The sequence below is a fragment of the Periplaneta americana genome, chromosome 3 (assembly GCF_040183065.1).
Source record: "Periplaneta americana isolate PAMFEO1 chromosome 3, P.americana_PAMFEO1_priV1, whole genome shotgun sequence".
Classification (NCBI taxonomy): Eukaryota; Metazoa; Arthropoda; class Insecta; order Blattodea; family Blattidae; genus Periplaneta; species Periplaneta americana.
This window is the reverse complement of record NC_091119.1, coordinates 181796662-181820938: the sequence shown is the minus strand read 5'-3', so window position 1 is coordinate 181820938 and position 24277 is coordinate 181796662. Positions and strand designations below refer to the sequence as shown.

The window sequence follows — 24277 nt, the reverse complement described above, 5'->3', positions numbered from 1 at the left end:
ACTGGGTTATCCGTGGTTCCCTCACGGATAGTCGTAACACCAACCTACAGCTCTCCCTGCTGTGGTCCAACCTTCCTCAATGAGAGTCTCCCCGAAACTGCACTCAAAACGAAATTCTCCCCCAAAACCGACGCCAAAAGCAAAATGGCCAATGAGAAACCAATCTCAAGTCACGTGATCCCAAAGTTCGCTCCTTATACGTCCGGAATAATAGAGTAAAAATGGAAGAAAAGAAACAAGCTATCTAAAGGAGAAAGAAAGACTAAAAATGGAGAAGTAAAGCCATCTATGAAAAGGTGAGGTAAACTAATACTAAAAAGAAAATAATGAGAATAGAAAAGAAAGAAAGAAAGAAAGGAAAAAGAAAGAAATGAACCAAGTGTGCCGAAACAAAACGGCACAGTAACAACAGTGCTTTTCCTTGGTAACTGCTTTTGCTTTTGTTTTTAGTAAGGGTCAAGGCAAAAAAACACATCAGTATGTCTTGGTATTTTGTACTGAAAGCTTCAGAAGTAGCTACACCTGTTTGCACCTTTGCTCAGGACTTGGATATACAGCCATCTCCTGTATGTAATATCAGAGCAGTTCCTCAAAGCACTGTGTATGCTAAGAGTGGCAGTTAATTGTATTAAAAATATCGTAATCCCTAATTAGTTGCAGAAATTGTAGTCATAATAATCTTCAGTTAACCTTGGCAATATTTTTTTTTTACGTATTTTAGCACCAACCGTTTTAATCTGAAGAATATGTTTTGCAATATGCATGTTGTGCGTGCATGATGTTACTTATTAAGCAGTGTCCATCTGCAGTGGCCAAATGAATGAGAAGGGAGAAAATGGAGGAGAAACTTTAAAAGGTACGCGAAAATGCGTCCTTGCAAGGGAGTTTGGAGCTGAGAAAAACTGAATATGTGATCTCCAAGCCTGTTAGTCGCTTGTCTCTGAATTTCGCTGCTCCACTAAAGAAGCTCTAGAAAATTTTGAAGGGAAAAAAGCCGAAAATGGACGTAACCTAATAGCTACCACATAACTGGGAGGAAGGGGAGGGGGTGGAGAAGCTGATCGGAAGAAGAAATGCTGGAAGGTGTCTTAGCACCTTAGGAAAACCACAGAAATCCACAAACTATTAGGGAAAACACAAGTAAAGAGATAGGTTTGGAAGTAAATCCAGAAAAGACAAGTATATGATTATGTCTCGTGACAAGAATATTGTACAAAATAGAAATATGAAAACTGGAAATTTATCCTTTGAAGAGGTAGAAAAATTGAAATATCTAGGAGCAACAGTAACAAATATAAATGAGACTCAGGAGGAAATTAAACACAGAATAAATATGGGAAATGCCTGTTATTATTCAGTTGAGAAGCTTTTGTCATCCAGTCTGCTCTCAAAAAGTTAAACCAAGACAGCCAACTTTCAATAAACAAATTACATTCATTTGTTTTTCCACGAAGGCTTCATGAGAAGATACGATCATACCCAAAACAAGAAATTCTTTTCTGGCAGTGGAATAAATATTCTAGCTCATGAATTCTATTCAATTCGATGCTTCGCTTTCTGCTGTCTTCCATTTAAATACATTGTGAACAGAAAGTCTGTTGGATTCGGTTCTGCTAAGTGGAAGCAGGCCTTAAGTCTACACATTGAAATGTACTTTGTCCTTTTGCAGTGTGAGTGAAGTCTAGTAAACTCGCTCATGTAACAGGGGTGATGTTAAAAAAACTGAAAGTTAGAATGTATAAAACAGTTATATTACTGTTGTTCTGTATGGTTGTGAAACTTGGACTCTCACTTTGAGAGAGGAACAGAGGTTAATGGTGTTAGAGAATAAGGTGCTTAGGAAAATATTTGGGGCTAAGAGGGATGAAGTTACAGGAGAATGAAGAAAGTTACACGACCCAGAACTGCACACATTGTATTCTTCATCTAACATAATTAGGAACATTAAATCCAGATGTTTGAAATGGGCAGGGCATGTAGCATGTATGAGCAAATCCAGAAATGCATATAGTGTGTTAGTTGGGAGACCGGAGAGAAAAAGATCTTTGGGGAATCCGAGATGTAGATGAGAGGATAATATAAAAATGGATTTGAGGGAGGTGGGATATGATTGTAGAGACTCGATTAATGTTGCTCAGGATAGGGACCAATGGCGGGCTTATGTGAGGGCGGCAATGAACCTCCAGGTTTCTTAAAAGCCGTAAGTATATGCTGACAAGATTAAACACCTTCCATGAAGAACTGCAGTAGCAGTTTTCAGATTGTAAACAGGTCATGGCTGCTTAGATGAATCTTCAAAGAATGGGAATAGTCTCAGGAATAAAGAATAGGGTGCTCCCAGTGTGGAGAGATGTAGCTTCAAACAAGAAACACTTTTACATGGACCCAGGGAAGAAGACCGAAAAGATGTAGCAAAACTCAGATGGGAAGCATGAGTACTAATGGTGTGAAATCAAACTCCAGCCATTTGAAATTACTACTACTTTATCATAATATATGTACGTTAACGAAAAAGAACTTATAGGGTTTGCTGTTATTCACGGTAGGTTTTGGAACATATCCCCCATGGATATATAAGAATTATCGTGCAGCTGGCACCAGCGTTTTTGGCGTGTGTCCTAGATATATATTGCCCAGTTTGTGAGCATGTTACTAGTGCAGCTGAGAATGGTACCAGTTCCTATACACGTCACATCAGCCATTTACCAAACACAGTTGTCAGACTGACTGTGGCAAATGTAAAACACTCGCACTTAACATTCCCATTACTTTTTTCACACGCCAAAAATGGTGACGCAGACTGTAATAACAAAAATCATAGTGGAATCTTAATGAGAGTCCATGAACAAGAATTTCACACTTAGGAGAGAAGAAATTAATCTGTATATTTGTAGATTATCGAAAATGACTGTTATGCTGTTTATGCCTTTCCCCTTTTAGATATTATTGTAATACAATTTAGCAAATGTTCAGTTATTTATGATTCAGTGAGACATTATGTAAATGCCTCACAGAATGTAGTTGACTATATTTAAATTATTAGTAGCTAAGGCCGAAATGAATGACATGAATTTTACCACCTGGGGCTACCTGTTTACAACTGTAATGTGTGCCTGTGTATACTGTACATATTTAACACATACGAGATTGTGGTAACTTGGCAGGACAGGCAAGGCTCATCACTTGTGTCACTTCTGGTGCAGTGGGACTGTCATCACATATATTCTTAGTTTTGTGATCTTGTGTTACATTGCAGAGTTCTGTCATAATATTTGGCTTTGTAATTTATGATGTGGATATACATAGACATGCTTTTATTACGTACCTTCACATACATCGGTTTAATAGCGTAATGTTAGATTCAGCCAGGTGAAACAGGTTCTCATGATATTCGAGTATGTTATGTGTACCAAGCTGTAGTTCCTGAATGCTGTCCCCAGCCTTTAACTCGACACTGCAGTATTTCGTATTTTTATTAAAATCTTACAACCATTTGTATTCAACCCCAAATTCTTAGGCGTTTTCTAGCCTGTTTTTTTTTTTTTTTTTTTTTTTTTTTTTTTTTGTTTTAGAGTGAGGAATGTGTAAAAGTACATTTAATATGCCGAAGAAATTTTCTTTGGTGTATTTACAGTTATATTTGCCTCAAATCATCAGTTATGTTCTTTAGGACATACTGATATATTCATCTGATATATGGTGGAAATGGGAATTGTATAAAATTGAACTGTTTAAAATTGTGAGATGTTCTAAGTACACATGTGTGAGTTGATATTTGGTTATGAATTTTAAATTTGTCAAATATCCATTTGCATGAGAGTCGAGGTAACCAGTTGGTAGAACAAATTGACTATAGACTTGAAGAAAACAGGTTCGGTCTTGAGTGGAGATAAGAGCTTTTCTCTTTGCTGTAACTTTTAGTTCAGCTCTTGGGCCCACTTAGTCTCCTGTTAATTGTAGTCCATTATTCTTATCTGAGGGTTCAACAGCCAAGTGTGATGCTGATTTTTCACTTCTGCCATTGCTGTGGTTTTGGTAGCATGGGAGCTCAACTTCCCTGCCTTTGGGTCTACACGGCATTGTACTTCCTTCGAAACCCTACTTAATTAAAAATTCTCCAAATGAAAAGAACATACATCCAGAGTTTCTAATTGCGTTCGGTCATATTCGAAAACTCGTGTCTTTTGAAAGTGCTCATTTTCTGAGTTAGGGATTCTGCTTTGAATCGAAATGCTGACCTTGAACTGGGGTAAACATACACACGAACACCTTTGATAGCACAAGTGAGATTAAAATGGGAAACAGTGATGTGTAATTTTTAATTACATGGATACCATTTGAAGTGTTGATAAAATCACTTTTATTAGTGATGTATAGTTTTCGGTAATTCAATTGTCAGCAATCCTACTTAATATTGACTTGAATTGTACTCTAGTCAGCCTTATTTCCTCTTCCCATTGCAGAGTTAAAGTAAAGATTTCGTCAAATGGCAAATGCATTGATTGTGCACAACTATTTGACTCCTGACAAACATAGATGTTAATTTTGTGAATTAGATTCATTTCCTCCATCCCATGAAATTGTTTTATTATGTGAAATAGCTTTTAGGTTTTATGTTACATACTTATAATAAAGATATTAGCTGACACAGTGGTCTAGTAGCTAGAGCGCTGCACTTACAATTCTGTGGACCCTGGTTCAATCCTCAGTGTAACTCCTGATTTATAACTAGTGTTGGCAAATCCATGGTCCAGGTAATGCAGGAGTTTTTTCCAGGAGCTCCAGTTCCCCTGTGGCATCCCATCAAATCTCCATTATCTGCTCATCTCATCATGGGTGCAACATAGACAAGCCCCATATGGCACACCCTGGGCTCTGTCGGTAAATTGGTCTATACAATTGGCTTTATATGGGTGAATGACGAAAAGTCAAGTGTCCGTAAAAATAATAATAATAAAGATATTACAATAATACATGGTATCCAAGATAAAATTCGCCAATAAGAAAGTTTAATACAAGTATGAAAATGACATTTACAGCAAATGAAAGAGGAACTTTTAAAATTTTATGTTGGCATCATTGGAGATTGCTTATTGCTTGTGTACATGGCTGATAGTCAAAATGGCGTTCATAGCACAACAAAAAATTCAGTGCTGTTATTGGCTTGTCAGATTCTAGTTTCCTGTGACAGAGGAGAGGAAATTTAGACAAAAGTGGCCTCAGAAGTAACTGCCAAAGAGAGACATACACTGACCGCTTGGCATAAAACCCCTTCTTGAAACCGATTTTCTTGTAGAAAAACGACTGCTTGGGAAGAAAGTGTCAGAACAGCAAATCAATGCTGTTGAGCACAGCCCAACTAAGTCCGTTCATCGTGCCAGCATGGAATTAGGAATTCCAAAGTCAGCTGTCCACAATTTACTGCATAAGAGGTTACATCTTCAGACATACAAGATTCAGTCGGTGCAAAAATTGAAACCAAATGACATGCCTTCTCGACATCTTTTCGTTATTGATATGCTGTCAAAGATTGGTAATCGATTTCTGCAGAAGATAGTTTTCAGCGACAAGTCTATAAAAGACGTCTACAGGACTCCAGTGTGTCGGGGAATCGTAGCTGCTTCAGCAACTGTCACTCTGGAGATGTCAAAACACATGGAGAGAAGTGAGTATCATCTGGATATCTGTCGTGCTACAAGAGATTCACACTTAGAAGTTTATTGATAGCCATCCCAAACTTTGGAAGTTACTCTGTCATTTGCTGCAAACAGCATTATCAGCCATTAATTATGTCGGCCTTGGTGGCACTGTCAGTACAGTGCTGGCCTTCTGTGCCCGAGGTTACAGGTTCAACCCCGGCCCAGATCGATGGCATTTAAATGTGCTTAAATGCGACAAGCTCATGTCGTAGATTTACTGGCATGTAAAAAGTCTTGTGGGACAAAATTTCGGCACACCAGTGACACTGATATAACCTCTGCAGTTGCGAGTGTCGTTAAATAAAACATAATTTTTAATTTCCATTAATTATTGAGTGAGTTATTTAATTTTTTACTGGTAGTTTTTGTCCGGACATCTGGTATATAATTTCGGTTAGACTTCAGTAATACTTGGTAACATTGCGCGAAATTTTGGATTTGAATTTTTATATTGCGTCATAGATTTATTTGTACGAAATGGAACTATAAAAATTGGAGATTTATCTTTTGAAGAGGTGGAAAAATTCAAATATCTTGGAGCAACAGTAACAAATATAAATGACACTCGGGAGGAAATTAAACACAGAATAAATATGGGAAATGCCTGTTATTATTCAGTTGAGAAGCTTTTGTCGTCTGTCTTGTCAAAAAATCTGAAAGTTAGAATTTATAAACCAGTTATATTACTGGTTGTTCTGTATGGTTGTGAAACTTGGACTCTCACTTTGAGAGAGGAACAGAGATTAAGGGTGTTTGAGAATAAGGTTCTTAGGAAAATATTTGGGGCTAAGAGGGCTGAAGTTACAGGAGAATGGAGAAAGTTACACAATGCAGAGCTGCACGCATTGTATTCTTCACCTGACATAATTAGGAACATAAAATCAGACGTTTGAGATGGGCAGGACATGTAGCACGTATGGGCGAATCCAGAAATGCATATAGAGTGTCAGTTGGGAGGCCAGAGGGAAAAAGACCTTTGGGGAGGCCGAGACGTAGGTGGGAAGATAATATTAAAATGGATTTGAGGGAGGTGGGATATGATGGTAGAGACTGGATTAATCTTGCTCAGGAAAGGGACCAATGGCAGGCTTATGTGAGGGCGGCAATGAACCTCCAGGTTCCTTAAAAGCCAGTAAGTAAATAAGTCATAGATTTATTAATGACCAAGTGTCTGAGAGCTATGTATTGGCTTCATTTTGAGGAAATGTAAGAACAGGAGATGCAATAATGTGTTTGTTCCATTACTGAATTCTGTTCCCTAAGACTGCCAACAATGAAGGCGATCAATGCCATTATCTGCTCCATTGTCCAATCTGGTAATCTCGCATCGCACTGCTTTGGTGATGTCTTCTCGTGTAGGGAAGCGTCTCCCATGCAATGGAGCTTTCAATTTTGGTATCAAATCGAAATCACATGGTGACAGATCGGGCGAGTAGGGGTATGGTATAATACTTTCCATCTTCAGCACCGTAGAGCCCATCGTCTGTCGTTCTCTAAGCATTGTGTGATCACAGCACTAATATCAGTATGAACAGTTGTATGAGGCATGTCAGTACTTGCTATTCATCCACGTTGGAAAGCTGCTAGCCACCTTGCAACAGTTCTGTATGGGAGAGCACGATCTCCAACAGCTTCTACGAGTTGTGCGTGATATCACGAGTGTGCTGATTGCCGAGAAACAAAGATCACTTAATACGTTGGAAACTATCCAGAATGTACCACAGCCGGTAGATCCACAGACAAAATGTAACTATAAAAATAGAAGGAAATAAAAATGAGAATAAAAATATAATTAAAAAAGAAAATACAAACAATATGACTAGAGAGAGGGAGATTTTTATTATGAACCCTTCGAATGTCAGTCCAGGACCTTATCTGCTACACTACTAGACTAACAACACAACTACACCTCCTTACTTTACATTTGAAAAGCGCTATAACGAAATTCAAAAGCTGATATCTTGAAAACTGAAGCCCATTCGACAGAATTTTTTTGGTGAGTATTGTGTTCAGATTTTTGTAGATAGGTTCCTGGCTACAAGCTCTACCTTCCCCAAATATTGGAACGCTGATGAACAACAAGTCCTTTAAGACTGCAGTTGCTCTACGTCTTGGATGCAAAATGTGCGTACCACATAAATGTGTATGTGGGAAGTTGTCGACACTTTCGGTCATCGTGCTCTGAGCTGTGTCAAGAGTAAGGGACGTTTTTATAGACATTCAACAATTAACGAATAATCAAGAGAGAATTAACATCTTCTGGTATCCCCGCTATTTTAGAACCCTCTGGGATTAGTCGCACGGATGGTAAGCGCCCTGATGGCTTAACCTTGGTCCCATGGAGCAGAGGAAAATCATTAATGTGGGATACGACGTGTGGATACCTTAGCTCCCTCCCACTTGCCGTCAACTTCCAAACTCGCTAGCTCTGCAGCAGAATCTGCCGTACGCAATAAACGTCGCAAATACGTACATCTAGTAGACAATTACATCTTCATCGTCTTTGCTGTGGAAACAATAGGCTCCTCGTGTAAAGAAGCAAAAGACCTAGTTTCCGAAATTGGTAGAAGTTTGGTGACTGTTACTGGAGACCCTCACTGCACCAATTACCTACGGCAACGAATAGGAATAGCCATCTAAAGTGGGAACGCAGCCAGTGTTTTGGGAACCTTTCCAGACGCCAATTCTCTCGATGAGATTTTCTTCATTTAATTATCTGAAATTTATTTAAAAAAAAAATGATTGACTTATAAAGTTCAATGAATTTAGTGTCAGGGACACTTTCGGTTCCCCTTGTCAGTTATGATTGGAGATGGACTTGATTGATTTTGTTTCAGAATCCTCACGTGTAATACACAAACTTTTAGTACAGCTTTGTGCCTGTAGTGCTTTGCACACGTAGCAGACCCAACACTCAAAGAGAACTGTTGTGCTTGATTTTAATATTATTCTTACAGTTTTATTTGAAATGAACCTTTTTCATGGGAGGAAAAGATCTGTGTTGACGAGGAAATTTACTCTCTTTTTCCTGACACTTCGGATGGTATCCAGCATCACAGAGTTGGTGTGGGGGAGTTACACTTATTAACTTTGCAGCCAGTTTCATGGAGTGTGTGATGTGCCGATGCAGATATCTGTTGTTTTGTATTATATGTGAAGGGTGTATTTTGATGTTGCTGCTGCTCTCCTCACAGATTTTATCCCAGGCTGTTGTCAAAGTGGTAATCCCGACTGAAAGGTAATGTACACAGTCACGAATATCCCACTTTGTTCTCTTATCAACAGGTAAGTTATTAGATCTTTGCTTGCTTTGGTAACAGAGGACTCAGTAACACTGTTTCTTGTTTCTGATGGTTAATTATTTTTGTGTCTTTCAAGAGAATGGTGGAGATTCTGAAAGTGTAATACTTTACTTTCTCAAATATAGTAGTGCTTACCAGTTAGGGAGAAATTTTTACTTCTGTTGGGTATAGTGTATGGGTAAATATTTGGCTTTAGCAACACAAATTTCTTTGTGACTGTTATTTCCGAGAATATAGGCAAATGCAGTTAGTTTGAATCTGAAATATCGCATTATGTTGTGTCATACTTAATTATACATTAATGTTAAGCATAAGTTTCTAAATAATTTTTGTGTGAGTTATAATATAAAAGAAAGTTGCATGACTTCAAATAAAGATTGCCCAAAAGTAAGATTGCCATGTTTCAGAATGGAACATAGTAAATTTTTTCTACAGAGGTAGAAAATATGCGGATTCATTAAGGGCTAAACTACATTGTGATTACTTCAGGTACCTAAAATAGGCTCTCTAATTGTTCCATTTAAGAAGTGGTAAAATATGCAGTCCCTAATAATTCGAGACAAACCACTGTATAAAAATAATAAAGAAAGGAATTGTAACTTTTATTTAACATGCATATTATGAAAGAAATCCGGCACCATGGCTTCATAGTCTAAGGCATCATATCTAGGTCTCGCATTACAGAATGCATGCTGGTTTGAGTCCTCTCATAAAATTTCGGCCAGTGTATGAGACTGGTACTCATCCACATTGTGATGCATTTGGGGAGTTACAATAGTTATATAGCAAAATCCAGTTATGACAACCAGCTATAACAGCTGAGGGGATCATCGTGCTAACCACACGATACCTCTGCAATGGTGGGCCTCTGTTTAATTTGAATAGTTGGTATAAATAATAAGTAAATAATACTTAAACAATTAAGTTTTACCCTGCCGTCAAACGTATGGTAGGGTTGATTGTCTCATGGGTGAGGTGGTACAAAAGAAAACACTCAGCATAAATAATCAACTATCCGTTATACATTTATTAATTAGCACTTCCGGTAATTGGAAAATGAACAAAATGGATGCAGTAGAAATACAGCCACCTATAACTCCACCAATGCATCGAAACTGGCTTGCCACTAATCGTCACTCAACTGGCATTCACCATTACACACAATAGTAACACCATCTATACCCACAGATTGTAAGTATAAGTAACTTGCTAGACAAGTCCAAACTTGTCGGATGTGGCAGAAAGCACTGATACGAAACCAAACACAACCAATGTAAAATATACACTTGACGAATGCCAGCTTATTCGTGAATTACCTAATACTCTGTATGAAATCAAATCTACTTCTACTAATCAAAAGAAACATACAATTACCGATGTAGAAAAACCTGTTATGATCCCTGGTAGGCCAGTCTCGAAACCAAACAACAATAATCTCTTCAACTCGCATGTCTCCGTTATCACACAGCACATCACACTACAGCTCGGTCACACTTCTACATGTAGTAAGACACTATCCCCGATCGAGCCCCGACTACAGCAGTACACGTCCCTGCCTGGACTGGGTTATCCGTGATCCCATCACAGAATGCCGTTAAACAGAAAAACCCCTCAGCTCTCCACGGCTGTCACACAACCATACTCATCGAGCGCCGACCCCAGACTGCATCGCGTCAAGTGTCCCTCTCAGGAGAACCGACGCTAATTAATAATTAATGTGAATAAGGCCAATGAAAATCTAAAGCCCATGTCATGTGATAACAAAAATTCACTCCTTATACGTGAGAAGTAAGAGACCATGAATGGCGGAAAGAAAACAAGCTATCTATAAAAGGAAGAAAGAGACCTAAAATGGCAGAATAGAATGCCATCTATGAGAAGTAAGGGTAACTAACAACAAGAAAAATGACATAAATAAGGAAGGAAAAAGAAAAGAAAGAAAGAAACACAGAGTGCCGAAACTAAAACGGCACACCTCTGTTCTGGTTGGATGATCGTTCACCTCTGCAAAAGCCTGTGATGTGAGGCCAGCAGTTGGCTGGTCGGCCCATGGCTCTTAATGGTCTGCTGTGCTGCGAATTTATATATTTTATTATGAAAGGAAGTGTAATACAAATTTCACATAAGAAGGGCACACACATGTGTACAAAAAAATATAGACATATCTGTCTATAAATAAACAGGTTTTCTAAATTTTCGATAGAGAGTTTATGACATTTGCCATTCAAAATTAGTTTGTAAGCAGGAAAAGGACATTCCACATTGACTGAAGAAATGGGAGATGATGTGACCAGTCACAGTGGTTAAAGCATGCAGCTTTGACACTCAGAAATGCTGCGATTGGGGAGACAGGAATACCTGGAATTTTCTGCCAAAAACCCCGCACTCTTGATGGAGCTTTTATGGATACATCCACAGAAAAATTTGACAGTAGCACAATTCTTCACCCCTAACTACCCATTTGTGGCAGGATGCAATGTATGAGGCAGAGTCTGTTACAGATACTGTAACTTCGTCTTCATTGGGATTGATGAAATGTAGTGTTCACAAAATGAGCCACTGTCTCTGATTATTTTTAGTCAACTATTGAGTTTTATTCGGATTAAGTTTCTCAAGAAGTAACTTGATACTATCCAAGAATCTTCATTGTTTTGTCAGCAGAAATCACAAGTATGAATCTCCAAGATTCTCTCTTTTTCATATGCAGCTTACACATAGTTTTTCTGTACCATCCACTCTGGGGAGTAATTGGTGGCAGTGCTTTTCCAAGACATTTCTAAAATGTGAGTTTCCTATAGTTTGCAGTGGAATATTTGCTGCTACAAATTCGTGACATATCAGCACCAAACCCTTATTTCTTGGATGAGGTCTTGGAACTTTGCATCATGGGTACTTAATTTTAGATTTTCAGTCATTTGCTTTAAGCAGAACACTTGGTAGTATTATGTAAGGTCCTTTTTTTCCACTGGACAACCGAAAAGAGTAAATGTTTTAAATTGTTATTCCAAAACACCTCGTAACTCCATAAAACATTTTTCAGTAAGAACAAAAATATTAATCGAGCATAAGCAAATGCTTTCACCAAAACCTCACATTGACCATTTACCAGATTTTGTGTTAACAGAATAAAGCACCAAAAACCCATATCCAAACATTAACTATACGAAGTTTTGTACAAAACCAGTTATGCTATCATTCCAGCGTACATGTTATTTGCTGAAAATGTATTATTCATTCTTTTATAAAAGTGTCCATAAACCATTGAGTATCGATATTTTGCAGTCATTAAGCCTGAAACTTCAGTTTCAGCAATCATAGAATTTACGAGGTTTTGGAATAATACCAACGAAATATCTCACTCTTTGTTAATAATTGTTAGTTCCTCTTATTTTAATGAGCATTTCAGTAATAATCTTAAAGGATTGGTATAAAAATTTAAAAAATTGGAATAAAAACACATTGTACTCATCTCTTTATTGTAAATATGTGTGACAGCCCATGGAAGACCAAAGTCTATCAGGAAATTGTTGGCCTCATGTGTACATGCCTTAGTAGACGTGAATGGTTATCCAATTGAAGTCATGGGTGGATTAGCACGACTATCCCCTACCTATTATAGCCAGCTTACAAAGCTGGATTTCACTACTCATTGTAGCATTCCAAATTCATCACGACGCTGGATGGGCACCAGTGCCATACACTGGCCGAAAGTTCGTGAGAAAATTTCTTCCTCCATGAACACTAGATCACACTGGTATGACTCAGGACTTAACGAGACTTTAGGTGATTATTTTCAGAATTACAGTACTGTTTCCAGTAGCAAATACTTCAATCTGATGTGTATTATCCAAGTTGGCAGATAAAATTATGATGATTATTGTGATTCGTGTTTGAAATCTAATTGTTGACAGCCAGAAGTTCGTTTGTGCAGCTGCATAAAGAATCACCACTGTCATAAGGCTGTTTGTTCGACTTTCAATAAACACACTTTTCTTTGGACAATACAGACATGGACAAATTATTAGCAAAATTGAAGATTTTTATTATATATTTTTAGAAAATATGATTCTTCAATTTAGACTACAGTCGACCTTTTTGTGTATTTCCAAATAATTAGCCAAATTGAAGATTTGTATTGTATATTTTTCAAAATTTAACTCTTCAATTTGGACTACATTTGATATTTTTGCATATTTACGAATTATTAGCAAAACTGAAGGTTTTTATTGTATATTTTTACAAAATTCGATTCTTCAATTTGGACTACAGTTGACATTTTGGATATTTCCAAATTATTAGCAAAACTGAAGATTTTTATTTTATATTTTTACAAAATTCGGCTCTTCAATGCAGTTGACATTTTTTGCTAATTTACAAATTATTAGCAAAATTGAAGAATGTTATTATATATTTTTACAAATCTTGACTCTTCAATTTAAACTACAGTTGACATTTTTGCATATTTCTGTCTACTGAAATGATGGAAATATGCAGAATCAACTGCAATCTAAATTGAAAAGTCAAATTTTGTAAACAGAATTATCATAAAAATCGTCAATTTTGTTAATAATTTGTCCACGTCTGTAATAATGGAAGCCTTACCACATGTTAAAGTTAAAAGTTTTAAATAAAGAATGATTGACAGCTGAAGGTCGGAGAGAAGAAGGGGTTGATAACTGTCTTGAAGAATGTATGCAGTACAGTGAGTAAAGAAATGTATGAAACACTTCCAAAAAGAAAAAAAACATAAAACAAATAGTAAAAGAAGATTGAAAATAGACCAGAAAAATGGGTGCTAATAGTAAAATCTTGAAAACGAGAATATTGAACACCCCATGCAGAAATACATATATCTAGGATGCTGGCTGAATGAATAATGTTCTCATCGAACAGACTTGCAATATCTTTGTTAAGATGAGGCAATTACTATGTTATAGAAAACTGATCATGGAACTTACTCTGAATTCTGTGGTGTTAAGTCTTCGAACACTAAACAGTCAGTATGTAGGAGACTAGAGGCCTTTGAGATGTGGACTTACAGACAAGCTGTGAATCTCATGGACTGATAGGGTCACAAAATGTAGAAGTTATGTAACACACGAACACCAACTCAGGTTACGAGACAATGAAGAGACAGAAGTTGTGGTACCTAGAATATATGTGCAGCAAGAAATACTGTATCTTACATCTTACAACTCATGATGCAAGGCAAATACTTAATAGGTTACCAAAGACCTGTATAAGGGGAATGTCCTGCCTTAATTTTAGAGACTTGTATTGATGTTTATGGCCCGGGTTCGATTCCCGGTCGGGGCAAGTTACCTGGTTGAGGTTTTTTCCGGGGTTTTCCCTCAACCCAATACGAGCAAATGCTGGGTAACTTACGGTGTTGGACCCCGGACTCATTTCACCAGCATTATCACCTTCATCTCATTCAGACGCTAAAAAAACCAAAGCTGTTGATAAAGCGTCGTAAGATAACCTAATAAAATAAATAAATAAAAAGTATTGATGTTTACGAGGTTACTTTTCTGTGTGGTAGTCAATAACGTTAGAATTGATACTAATATTGATTGTTAACCTATGTTAAGAGATGGCACAAGAAGAATAGTAAAGGAAATAGTTTCAAAATACCCAATTTTATGCAATATAAAACATATTTATTTTGATCTAAGTGTCAGTGGAAAACGTAATACAAAAATGTAATAATGCATGTATGTGCAGTGGAAAAGTATAAGCTTTTGGTAAAAATCTGCTGTCTGCAAGTAACAAAGCTGGAATATTATTGTAAATGACTAATGCCTTTTCAGTTTCATTGATTTTAAATACTGGTTTTTGTAAATAGCGAAGTATTTGATGAATAACATACAAAGAATTGTATCATGGCATTTTGTGCAAAATAAATAACATGTATTTAAACAGTATTACTACTGAAGTCAGATATCTTGTATTTTGTAATAATAACAAATGTTTTTTTCTGTGCAGTGCAGAAAATGAAAGTTGATTTTTTTTTTTTTACGCACAGTATATGTCATTTCAGTATGCATTATGAATAGTAGTTCATGTAAATAAGCTTCAGACAGGAATGTTAGTAATACAATACAGGATTGAACTGTTCCAAAACTCATAAACTGTAATGAGAAATTTTGTTAATTTCGTGACACTTGTTTTCTTTGCAGTTACAATTATTATTGAGTTTAAATATTAAAGAATTGAAGAAGTACATTTGTAATGCTTTAACACATCTTACATTACAAAAACGAAAATTTTTGCCAAGGAATATGTATTGATATGAATAGCATTTCATATTTTTGAAGTTGTTAGCTGTGATTGTAATGTATTTCCTATATTTCATGTCACAGTTTAGAACTTTTTTTACCTCTATGTCTCGTATATATTTCAAAGATTAGATGTAGGAACATCGGGAATGGCTTTACATTTCGCTTCACTTTGTAGTGCAGCCATTTAGTAAATATGACAAACTCTTAAAACCATGTGATATCCTTGAAAGACACATTTCTGTTGACTTACATTTTAGTTGTTACATAAAGAAACGTGTTATTGAGACAATTCTGTTACCACTTGGAGAACCTTAATAAATACTTTGATGGGAATATTGAAAAGGAATATGCATAAATAAGGAGATAATTACTACATACGAAATATGTGGTGAAATTTTCGTCACTGAACATATTGTTCAGACTTCAATATTTCACTATTTTCCTCATATATCATAGCCACCATCCAGTTTTCAGTCTTTAAAATTTAAGATGGTATCTCATTGGAGGTTATGTTGCTTGCTTCTTCTCTTCTTCAACCTTACAATTTGGAGTTTCGAGATACGAAACTAAAATAATATACACTTGAGTTAGATGTTGAAGATATAATGATAATATTTGAACCCCTACACCATCGCCAACTATGTTCACACTGTCCTAAGCAACTAGATCTGTTTGTCAACTTCATTGGAAACAGATTTCCGAACAGTTTTGGTTTCTGTGCTCTGAGGTTGGCAGCATGCCATGCACCAGACAAGACTGTCGTGGTCTGCCTAGGGCTGTCTCATATGGTCTTGAACAGAATTTCACTACGACATACAGTATGTATTTGGTTTTCCCCTGTACTGCTACTCTTAATTGTTACGTGTTGGCAACTGATGATGAAATCATTTCAGTTATCCATTATTTTATGTGCTTAGAAGAAAAAATTATGTAAATAGAAGTTGTTCAGTTCATCCTCTGAACGAAAAAAGAAATATGCTTGGATTTATAAATTCATTAATTTCTTTTGCAAGTTCTTCCCACAGTTTATCTACTAGGTTCTTTCTATGATGTTTTTTTTTTACAAAGTATAATAAAAAAAGTAGTGACCTTACATGCACGTAGACAACTATTTCTGCAGTACATCAATTTTAAATTCTCTTAGAAAATACTCGTAAATACAAGTAAGTCGCCATATCCTCTCCTGCTAAATAACCTAGATGTTGATACAGCGTCGTAAAATAACCCAATAAAAAAATATCCTCTCCTCTCTCACACAATAAAAGCTAAAGTGGAAGCAAAATAAAAATATTGAAGTAGTCAACAAGCACAAGGAAAGACGTGGAACAACTGTCATTGCCCATGTCCAGAAAATTGGAGTGTATGAAACAGATGAGTGTACCCTCTGTAAACAAGGATCAAAATGGACTATAAACACCTATAAGAGGATCCCAAATTAAACGAGTTTCAAGAATCAACCTAAGTGGTCTCTACTGGGAGGCAAGAAGAGAGAAGAGTAATGGGTTGGGTTAAATGCTCCTAAATACAGCCCTTGGGGAAGGCACGTGGAGGGGGGAGAGAGAGAGTGTGTGTGTGTGTGTGCGTGCGTGCGTGTGTGTTTTTTTTTTCCTCCACATATTGCTGATATATGGCAAGACTGTGACCCCCATTTTCAAGTTGTACACCACTTCGGTGAACCACGTTATGTAGGATGTGTATCTGTGAATAGTTATGTCATGTACTAAGGTGAGTATGTGTGTAAGTGTAGGGTATATGTGAGAATGATGATGGTGAGGAAGGGAGAAGGTGAGACCCGGTGCCAGCACGTAGCCTACTCCTGTCAAATAGCACCAAGGGGGCTGCCTGGTTTAACATCCCCATTCGAGGGACTAATCACTATCAACAGTGACACCTGCACTGCGAAGAAATTTGGGGTTAAACCCAGGCATATTGGTGCACAATTTAGTGATTAAAAGTTGTGCACTGCCATCTCTCCTAGTTCCGATGTAGAAATTTTACATGATAATTTCTGACCCTGCCGGGAATCGAACCCGGACTGGGTAGTCTGAAGATAGATGCACTGCTACAGAGCTAACTCAGTGGACTACAATGTAAGAATTATACTGCTGAATTTAACCCACAACGGACATATAGTAGATCAAGTTGAGCGAGCAGACTTCACGCATGTGCAGAATAAAGTGTCCGATTGTGTCCACTAGCAAATGAAACTTGAGGTAACATTGCTGTTTTGTTCGAGACCATTTGAAACGGTCCGTGGTTGGCCGGAACAAATGTCTGATGCAGTAAGCTGCAGCCTCATAACAGTGAGTTTAAATGTCATCACATTGGACTATATGAAACAAAACTGCCTCATCCAATATTAAGTATCCATTGCAATATGCTGCCAGTATTACTGTGATCTTTAGACCTCAGAAGTACTTAGTAGCTCATTTATTTAGCATTTAAGTTCTAAAAAGTTTTCTATCTTAACATTAGAAAAATTTAAAGTATCATAAACTATGGTGTGAATTGAGAAATATTGTCCTCATTTCTCAATAGGACTTCAAAAATATGTACTACCAACTATCAAGAATGCTCTCGATCATTTTATAAGTACTGTACCTCTGTGAAATTGCAGAGTAAAAGCTGTACATTAATAGAAATTAGAAAATATTAATTGAACACATTAGCAGTCTTATATATTCACATAATGTTATATTCCTAGCAACTTCATTAGAAGTTTTTTCAGTGCAAGCTTTTTTTTTTATGGAAACATCAAAGCTGTGTCAAATATTTAAGGTTCTCCAAAAGTTTTCATTAATTGCAAAAGTCTATCCTGAGCAAGGTTAGTAATAAAGAGTTGCCAATGAGTGGCAACTCCAGTGACTATTAGAAGATGGATGAAGAGAAGGACGATGTCATCACAGCATATTGGCAGTTGCTGTATGGAATTGGGATGTTGATACAAAACGAAACACAAAGAGAAATTTAATGGAAAAGATTATATGTGTACAATAACACAACAGTTTATATATTAGATTGGCAAGTATTATACATTGTGTGATTTTGTTAATTGATTGTTGTTCATGTAACTTTAGTGACACAAAGTTTGGTTTGAACATACAACTTAGTTTAATTTTGGAGATTCCAAATTTCGAGTCTTCATTTCATAAATAAATTGTCGTTTGTGTAATTGAAATGGCATATCTCCAGTCTGAAAACTACGTTGTATAATGTTAAGTTGAGAACAGTTCAATGTTCCCTGTTCATCTATTTATGCAAATAGCACAATTGGAAAATGAAAATATTACGACATTTATCGTATCATTTTTTCAAAGGGAGCCACTTGCACGTTGTAATTTGTTTCTTTTTTTTTTTTTTCTGCTCTATTTTTAGCATTACAGAACTTTCATGGTGTGTTGAACTTTGCCTTGAAACGCGTGTTTATAACAAGTTATTATTTATTGCAATGTAAAAGAGTCATTTTAATTTATTCTTTCAACAAAGACAATTTGGAAAATTATCATTATCATTATTATATAAGGTGATCCACAAAGAAAGGTCATAACTTTAGGATATAACTTTTGAAAGTAAAAAAAGTTCATATGAGTATTGACTTGATTTTGAGTGGTTACAAAAACCGCTACACTTTCACAGCTCTAAACCACGATCAGAGATGCTGATAGTCAAAAAATGTACATATTGCTATTGTATTAAATCCAATGTTTACAATACAAGCTGGGTAAAAGTCGTTTTCCCCAAACACTTTCTTACAATTGACTTCAAATTCCTTTACAGCTTTACTCAAAATGGAGGCTCTGTTTCTCGATACACAATTCATAAGGTTTAGACACTGATTTACAGATGGCAGAACATAACTCATGATTTTCACGAATGACTGTTCAATCATCAGTCGCAACTGATGGAGATCCTGCGGTTTCTGAGCAAAAACGTAATTTTTCATGATACTCCATAGCAAAAAATCACATGGCATCAGGTCGCATGATCTGAGTGGCCATTCCATTCATGGAATTACTGGTTCAAGAAGTCACTTACTCCTTCACCAAAATGAGGGGTGCTCCATTCTGTTGCCATATTAACTGCATTTCGGCAAAACGAGGGCTATTTTCAAGACATGACAATGAGAAAACAGTTGACGCACAAACCTGGTTGTCAACCCACCACTTATTACACCTGCTATTCTTTTATTCAAGTTGTGACGTCTGTATATGTGTAAAAGTATGAAACCTAAGAATGAATATTGGGGAAAGCGACTTTTGACCCACTCTGTATATTTTCAAATGTACCACCCTCTGCATCAATACACTTCTATACTCGCATGTGTATCATGTATTCGTAGTGTCACCAGTATTAACATTAGTTTGTCCTATACCTTGGTATGCAGTATGCGAGCATAGCTCTTATCTTAATTTAAAGATTTTTTATTTTCTGAGGAGGGTCCGAAGGCTTGCACTGCAGCCTCATGCTTATTGTGTCGATCTCATTATGAGATGATTGTTGAAGTCCTTAGGACATTTATGTGAGTACATGATTCACTGCTTGGTGCCATCTTATCAATTCAGCTACGACATTCAGGCCTGACAGAGTCTCTCTGTTATTCCACAACCTTCTCAGATCGATGACATCGTTCACAAATCACGTACTGTGTACTGCTGGTTCTTATATTGACCTGAAGATTGGAGCACCATTGATATTGTGATTCAGCATGGTATCACCTGTGCGAGGGAGCTACACATCTCTGGTAGCTTCCTGGTCTGCTGTAGTCCATTGTAAAAGCCCCTCCGCCTTCCTGGATCTATGCAGCTCCCCCAGACACATGACATCTGTAGGCTAATCATGATGTTACGTCTGCTGCGTCTCCTGGTTGACATAAAACTATTGAGGATGATAGATGAAGTTGAAATTAATGAAGGTGGAATGAGTTGGAGGTCCAATGCCGAAAGTTACCCAGCAGTTCTGCTTCAAGTGGTTGAGGAGGAAAGCCTCTGGAAAAGCCACAGCTAAGTAACTTGTCCCTATCAGGATTTGAAACCGGGCCCACTCATTTCATTGTTGGACATGCTAACCATTGCTCCGCAATGATGAATCTCTCATACAGTTCTGACTTATTTGTTTTAACCAGTTCATGTTACAGGAAATCATAGTGATGCTTTCGTTTTTACCAAATGACCGGCCATAGCTCCTTAACCATTAGAAATTGGACCCATGATCATACAAACTATTTTTACTCAAAACGGTTTCAAGAACCTTGTTCTAAAGTTACGACCTTTCTTCGTAAATCATATTATATATATATATATATATATATATATATATATATATTTTAATTTGTTTTTATTTAGTGTGTGTAATTCAGGTATGAATTCATTATTTTCCTGTAAAAATTAGGCACACCATGCTCTCTTTCTGTTTCTTTTATCTGTGTAATTCGGAATTTATATTTTTAGAGAGAATCAATTTTGAACTTGACCCCTTTAAGTTCAGAATTTTCTTAAATATTGAATTTCTGTTATTACTTATTTCTCTTTTTCTCTCTTTTTGTCATTTTCTCTTTATCTGTTTCTTGTAATATTAAAAGTAAAACATGAGATTGATTATACATAGTTCATGTTGACAAAAAAAGCAATTTGTAACTATGCATAGGAAATAGCTATAGGTGTTTTTTTTTTGCCATATACATTATTCTTGTGTACTTCGTTATTCATTCAGAAAATATTTATAATTAAACATTTTCCTCATTCAAAATATATTGTTACCCATAATGCAGAAGAAATCAGTAAATTGTAATTATCAGCTGTCTAGGAATCCTACGTTGAAAGACCAAAATTAATTGTTAGGAAAACATAAGGAGAACCAGTTGTGCGTATAGAGAAATACTGTTTATATAATTATATTGGAAAGAGGGTTTATGTTATATAGTTTGGTTCAGCAGAAATGAATACATTTTATAATTTGAGCCAAGATCTCCATTTTAAGTAAAGGAATTGAAATTTTATTAATAAGTGTTTTGTAATATAAGTAAATGTAGACCTATCAACTTATTGCATTTTGTGATGCTGTTTTGCATTAGGTATACTTTCAAATTTAAATTGTTCCTGTTTAAAATTTGCTTGAATGTGAAACAAATTCATATTTTTGTCATCATTCATCAAGCTGAGACATTCGTTGAAGTATTACAGAATGTTTATTTTATTTTAGACATCTATGATGGAATGATGTAGTTGAAGTTGGTTGCATTTGAAAATTGATTCTGTAATGTAGAATTTTTAAAAATTCATTTCATAGTTGAGACTGATTTTTGAAAATGTTAGTGATTTTCATAGTGCATTTTTGAGCTTGTGTTCTTATAGTACTGCGTTAATTGACTTTTCTGAAGTCTGAACTAGTTATTAATCTCTGTGTGTCTTAGACATTAAAGATTTGTTAGATGAAATATTCCTTTAATTTTGAACACAAGCACGTTTCATAGTTACAGGAAACCTAATTACAGTCGAGCATGTTATGGTTTTTAGCGGCATTTTCATCTATATCTTGTGATCAAAAGTACAGAGATTAATCTCAACATATTGTCTGAATAATAGGCTAAGTATGAAGAATAATCTGCCAAGAAAATTTTGTAGAAATAAAGGGTATGAGACAAATCTAACAAAACTAAATTTGAAATTGTAAACTAAAAACATTACAAACATTGATCTACATCAGCTCTTATCATTTTGCTTATTTACTTCATTAAGAATATTGTTAGTGCATGTACTTTGCTGAATTATGATCATTAACAGCAATTGATTTTCTTCTGTCATGCTATTTACACTTACCAATTTCATTAGCACTGTCTATCAACTGCTTAGTTCACTTGTAAACATTGAGTAAGAAAGAATGTGGCACTTTAAAGGATAAGATCTTACAAATACTGATATGATGAAAGGAACTTCGATTCAGTTTAAGTTGTAACTTTATAAAGTATCATTTTGTAAATTGTTGAAAAATGAAGTTTGCATCATGTTTGTGTTTGTGGATCTTCCCACGTATTTTACTGCCGTTATTTGGTCCCTAATTTTATTTTATTAATTAATAAATACATAGACTGAAATTACGAAAAAAAAAACTCTGAGTGTACACTGGTAACTACTGGTAAACCATTGTGTATGGCTCTTGACGTTTGGTTTTATTAAACAAACTACACATTTTTGTAGTGCTGCCATCTTGTAGTTCATATTGTGGATGAAATAAAAAATGTGCAATGTATTATATACTACTGTTGGCAGTATTGATTACAATTTGGCATGTTTGGCCATGCCTAAAACGTCAAGAGCTATTCTGACTACTGTAACAACTTACATTTGGTGTAGAGTGGACATGTATTGGAGAACTTGGCATGAAGGTATATTATTTTTTTTATATTTATTTTTGTTGTGAGGGACAGTGATGACTATTAGCCTGCCTGCCCCTCTTGGAGGGGGGACGAGGCAATATGTGTGTTGTTTCTGCTTGGATTACAGAAACCTGCTAATGCTGATACATCGGATGATTGAATTTGTGATCCGAGAAGGGCCTATGTTTGAGGCAATGATAATGAATAGAGAGATCAACAATCCTATGTTTCGGTAAGCCATGTTCTTACTTCTTTCAGGTTTACGTGAATTGAATACATATTTTGACGGTATTTTGTTCTATTTCATGTAATATGAAATGTAATCTTGACATTTACAGGTTTCTCTTTGAGAACCAAAGTCCAGCACATGTTTATTATCGCTGGAAATTGTACTCACTATTACAAGGGGATCTCCAGTTACGTTGGCGGACTCAAGAGTTCCGAATGTTCAAAGGTCAGAGTATTATAAAGTAATGTCATTTAGCAAGTGTTGGAGAAATTAAATGTAGAAATTACTGAAGACCTAAAGTAACACAACATTTGTTTTCCAGAAAAGTAGTAAATACTGTATATACAAAGAGAACCAAACAAGACTTTACTGAATTTTAGCATATCACTGATATCGCGGTTACCGGGATCTGGAAGGTGCATCATTCACATTCATTTCAGTCACCCCACGGAAAGATTGTGGCAACATAAATTAAAGAGTTGAAAATAAATTAAATTAAATTTTCTCAGCAACATAAGACACAAATAAGCAAGTTGAAGATAATTTAAAATATAAATTACATTAAATTTTCTCGGCAATATAAGACACAAATAAGCAAGTTGATAATTTAAAAGATAAATTCTTTTTCTTACAAGGGAAACTTTCCATCACACCCCTTTCACATTTTAATGTAAGTTTATTTTCCGAGTCATGTTGTATGCAATGTGTGTGGTGCTTTAAGAATAATTTAAATTAGTCCTGAGTGACAACGTAGGCTACTTTCTCACCTTGTAGGTGGCTCAATATGGAAGCCTCCACCTATGAATCCTTATACACAAGGAATGCCAGATGAACTGGTTGAGGGAGAAGAAAAGGAGCCTCGGAAAGGAAGCTTGTCAAACACGTAAGTTGCGCTGAAAGTTTGGGGTGTTAGAGGTCATAGCTGTGAATACTGTAAAGTTTTCTTTTATGATGTCCTACGAGGAAAAAAATACATGTATTCCATTCTTTCCAATAAGAAGTGTAGCATGTATAGTCATAAAGAGAACTAAATGCAAGGTTTATAGTTGCATGATATACATGTGTGATAGTACAATATAGTACATTATGCAACGAGCCTATAATGGTAGTAATTAAGACGCGAGTATGTTTGTTTATGAAACAAGCGCAAGTGAGTGTCATAATTTTCATACAAGCATCTTGATTACCATTATAGGCAAGTTTCATACGGACTTTTTATGCTCGACCATATTTCTAACTTGAAATTATTCATAAGTATTCATGTTATGGTTATGTAAGTGAGGAGCAGAACTGACCTGAATTGTGAGATGTGCGCAGACGCGAGAGTATTGATTTTTTCCGAGGCACGAATGTCATTGACCTTGATATAATCTAGAGAATAACATGAACATTAG

General features: G+C 36.0%; 1 protein-coding gene across 2 annotated transcripts in view; it reads left to right on the top strand.

The window, feature by feature from the left end:
* Positions 1-24277, top strand: part of LOC138696895 (U2 snRNP-associated SURP motif-containing protein) — a 65561-nt gene that overhangs the window by 19527 nt on the left and 21757 nt on the right. For both annotated transcript variants that reach the window (XM_069822365.1, XM_069822366.1), the window contains exons 10-13: positions 8894-8937; positions 22782-22886; positions 22993-23108; positions 23658-23766. In XM_069822365.1, coding sequence (XP_069678466.1) covers positions 8894-8937; positions 22782-22886; positions 22993-23108; positions 23658-23766 — 374 coding nt within the window. The remainder of the gene's footprint in view (positions 1-8893; positions 8938-22781; positions 22887-22992; positions 23109-23657; positions 23767-24277) is intronic.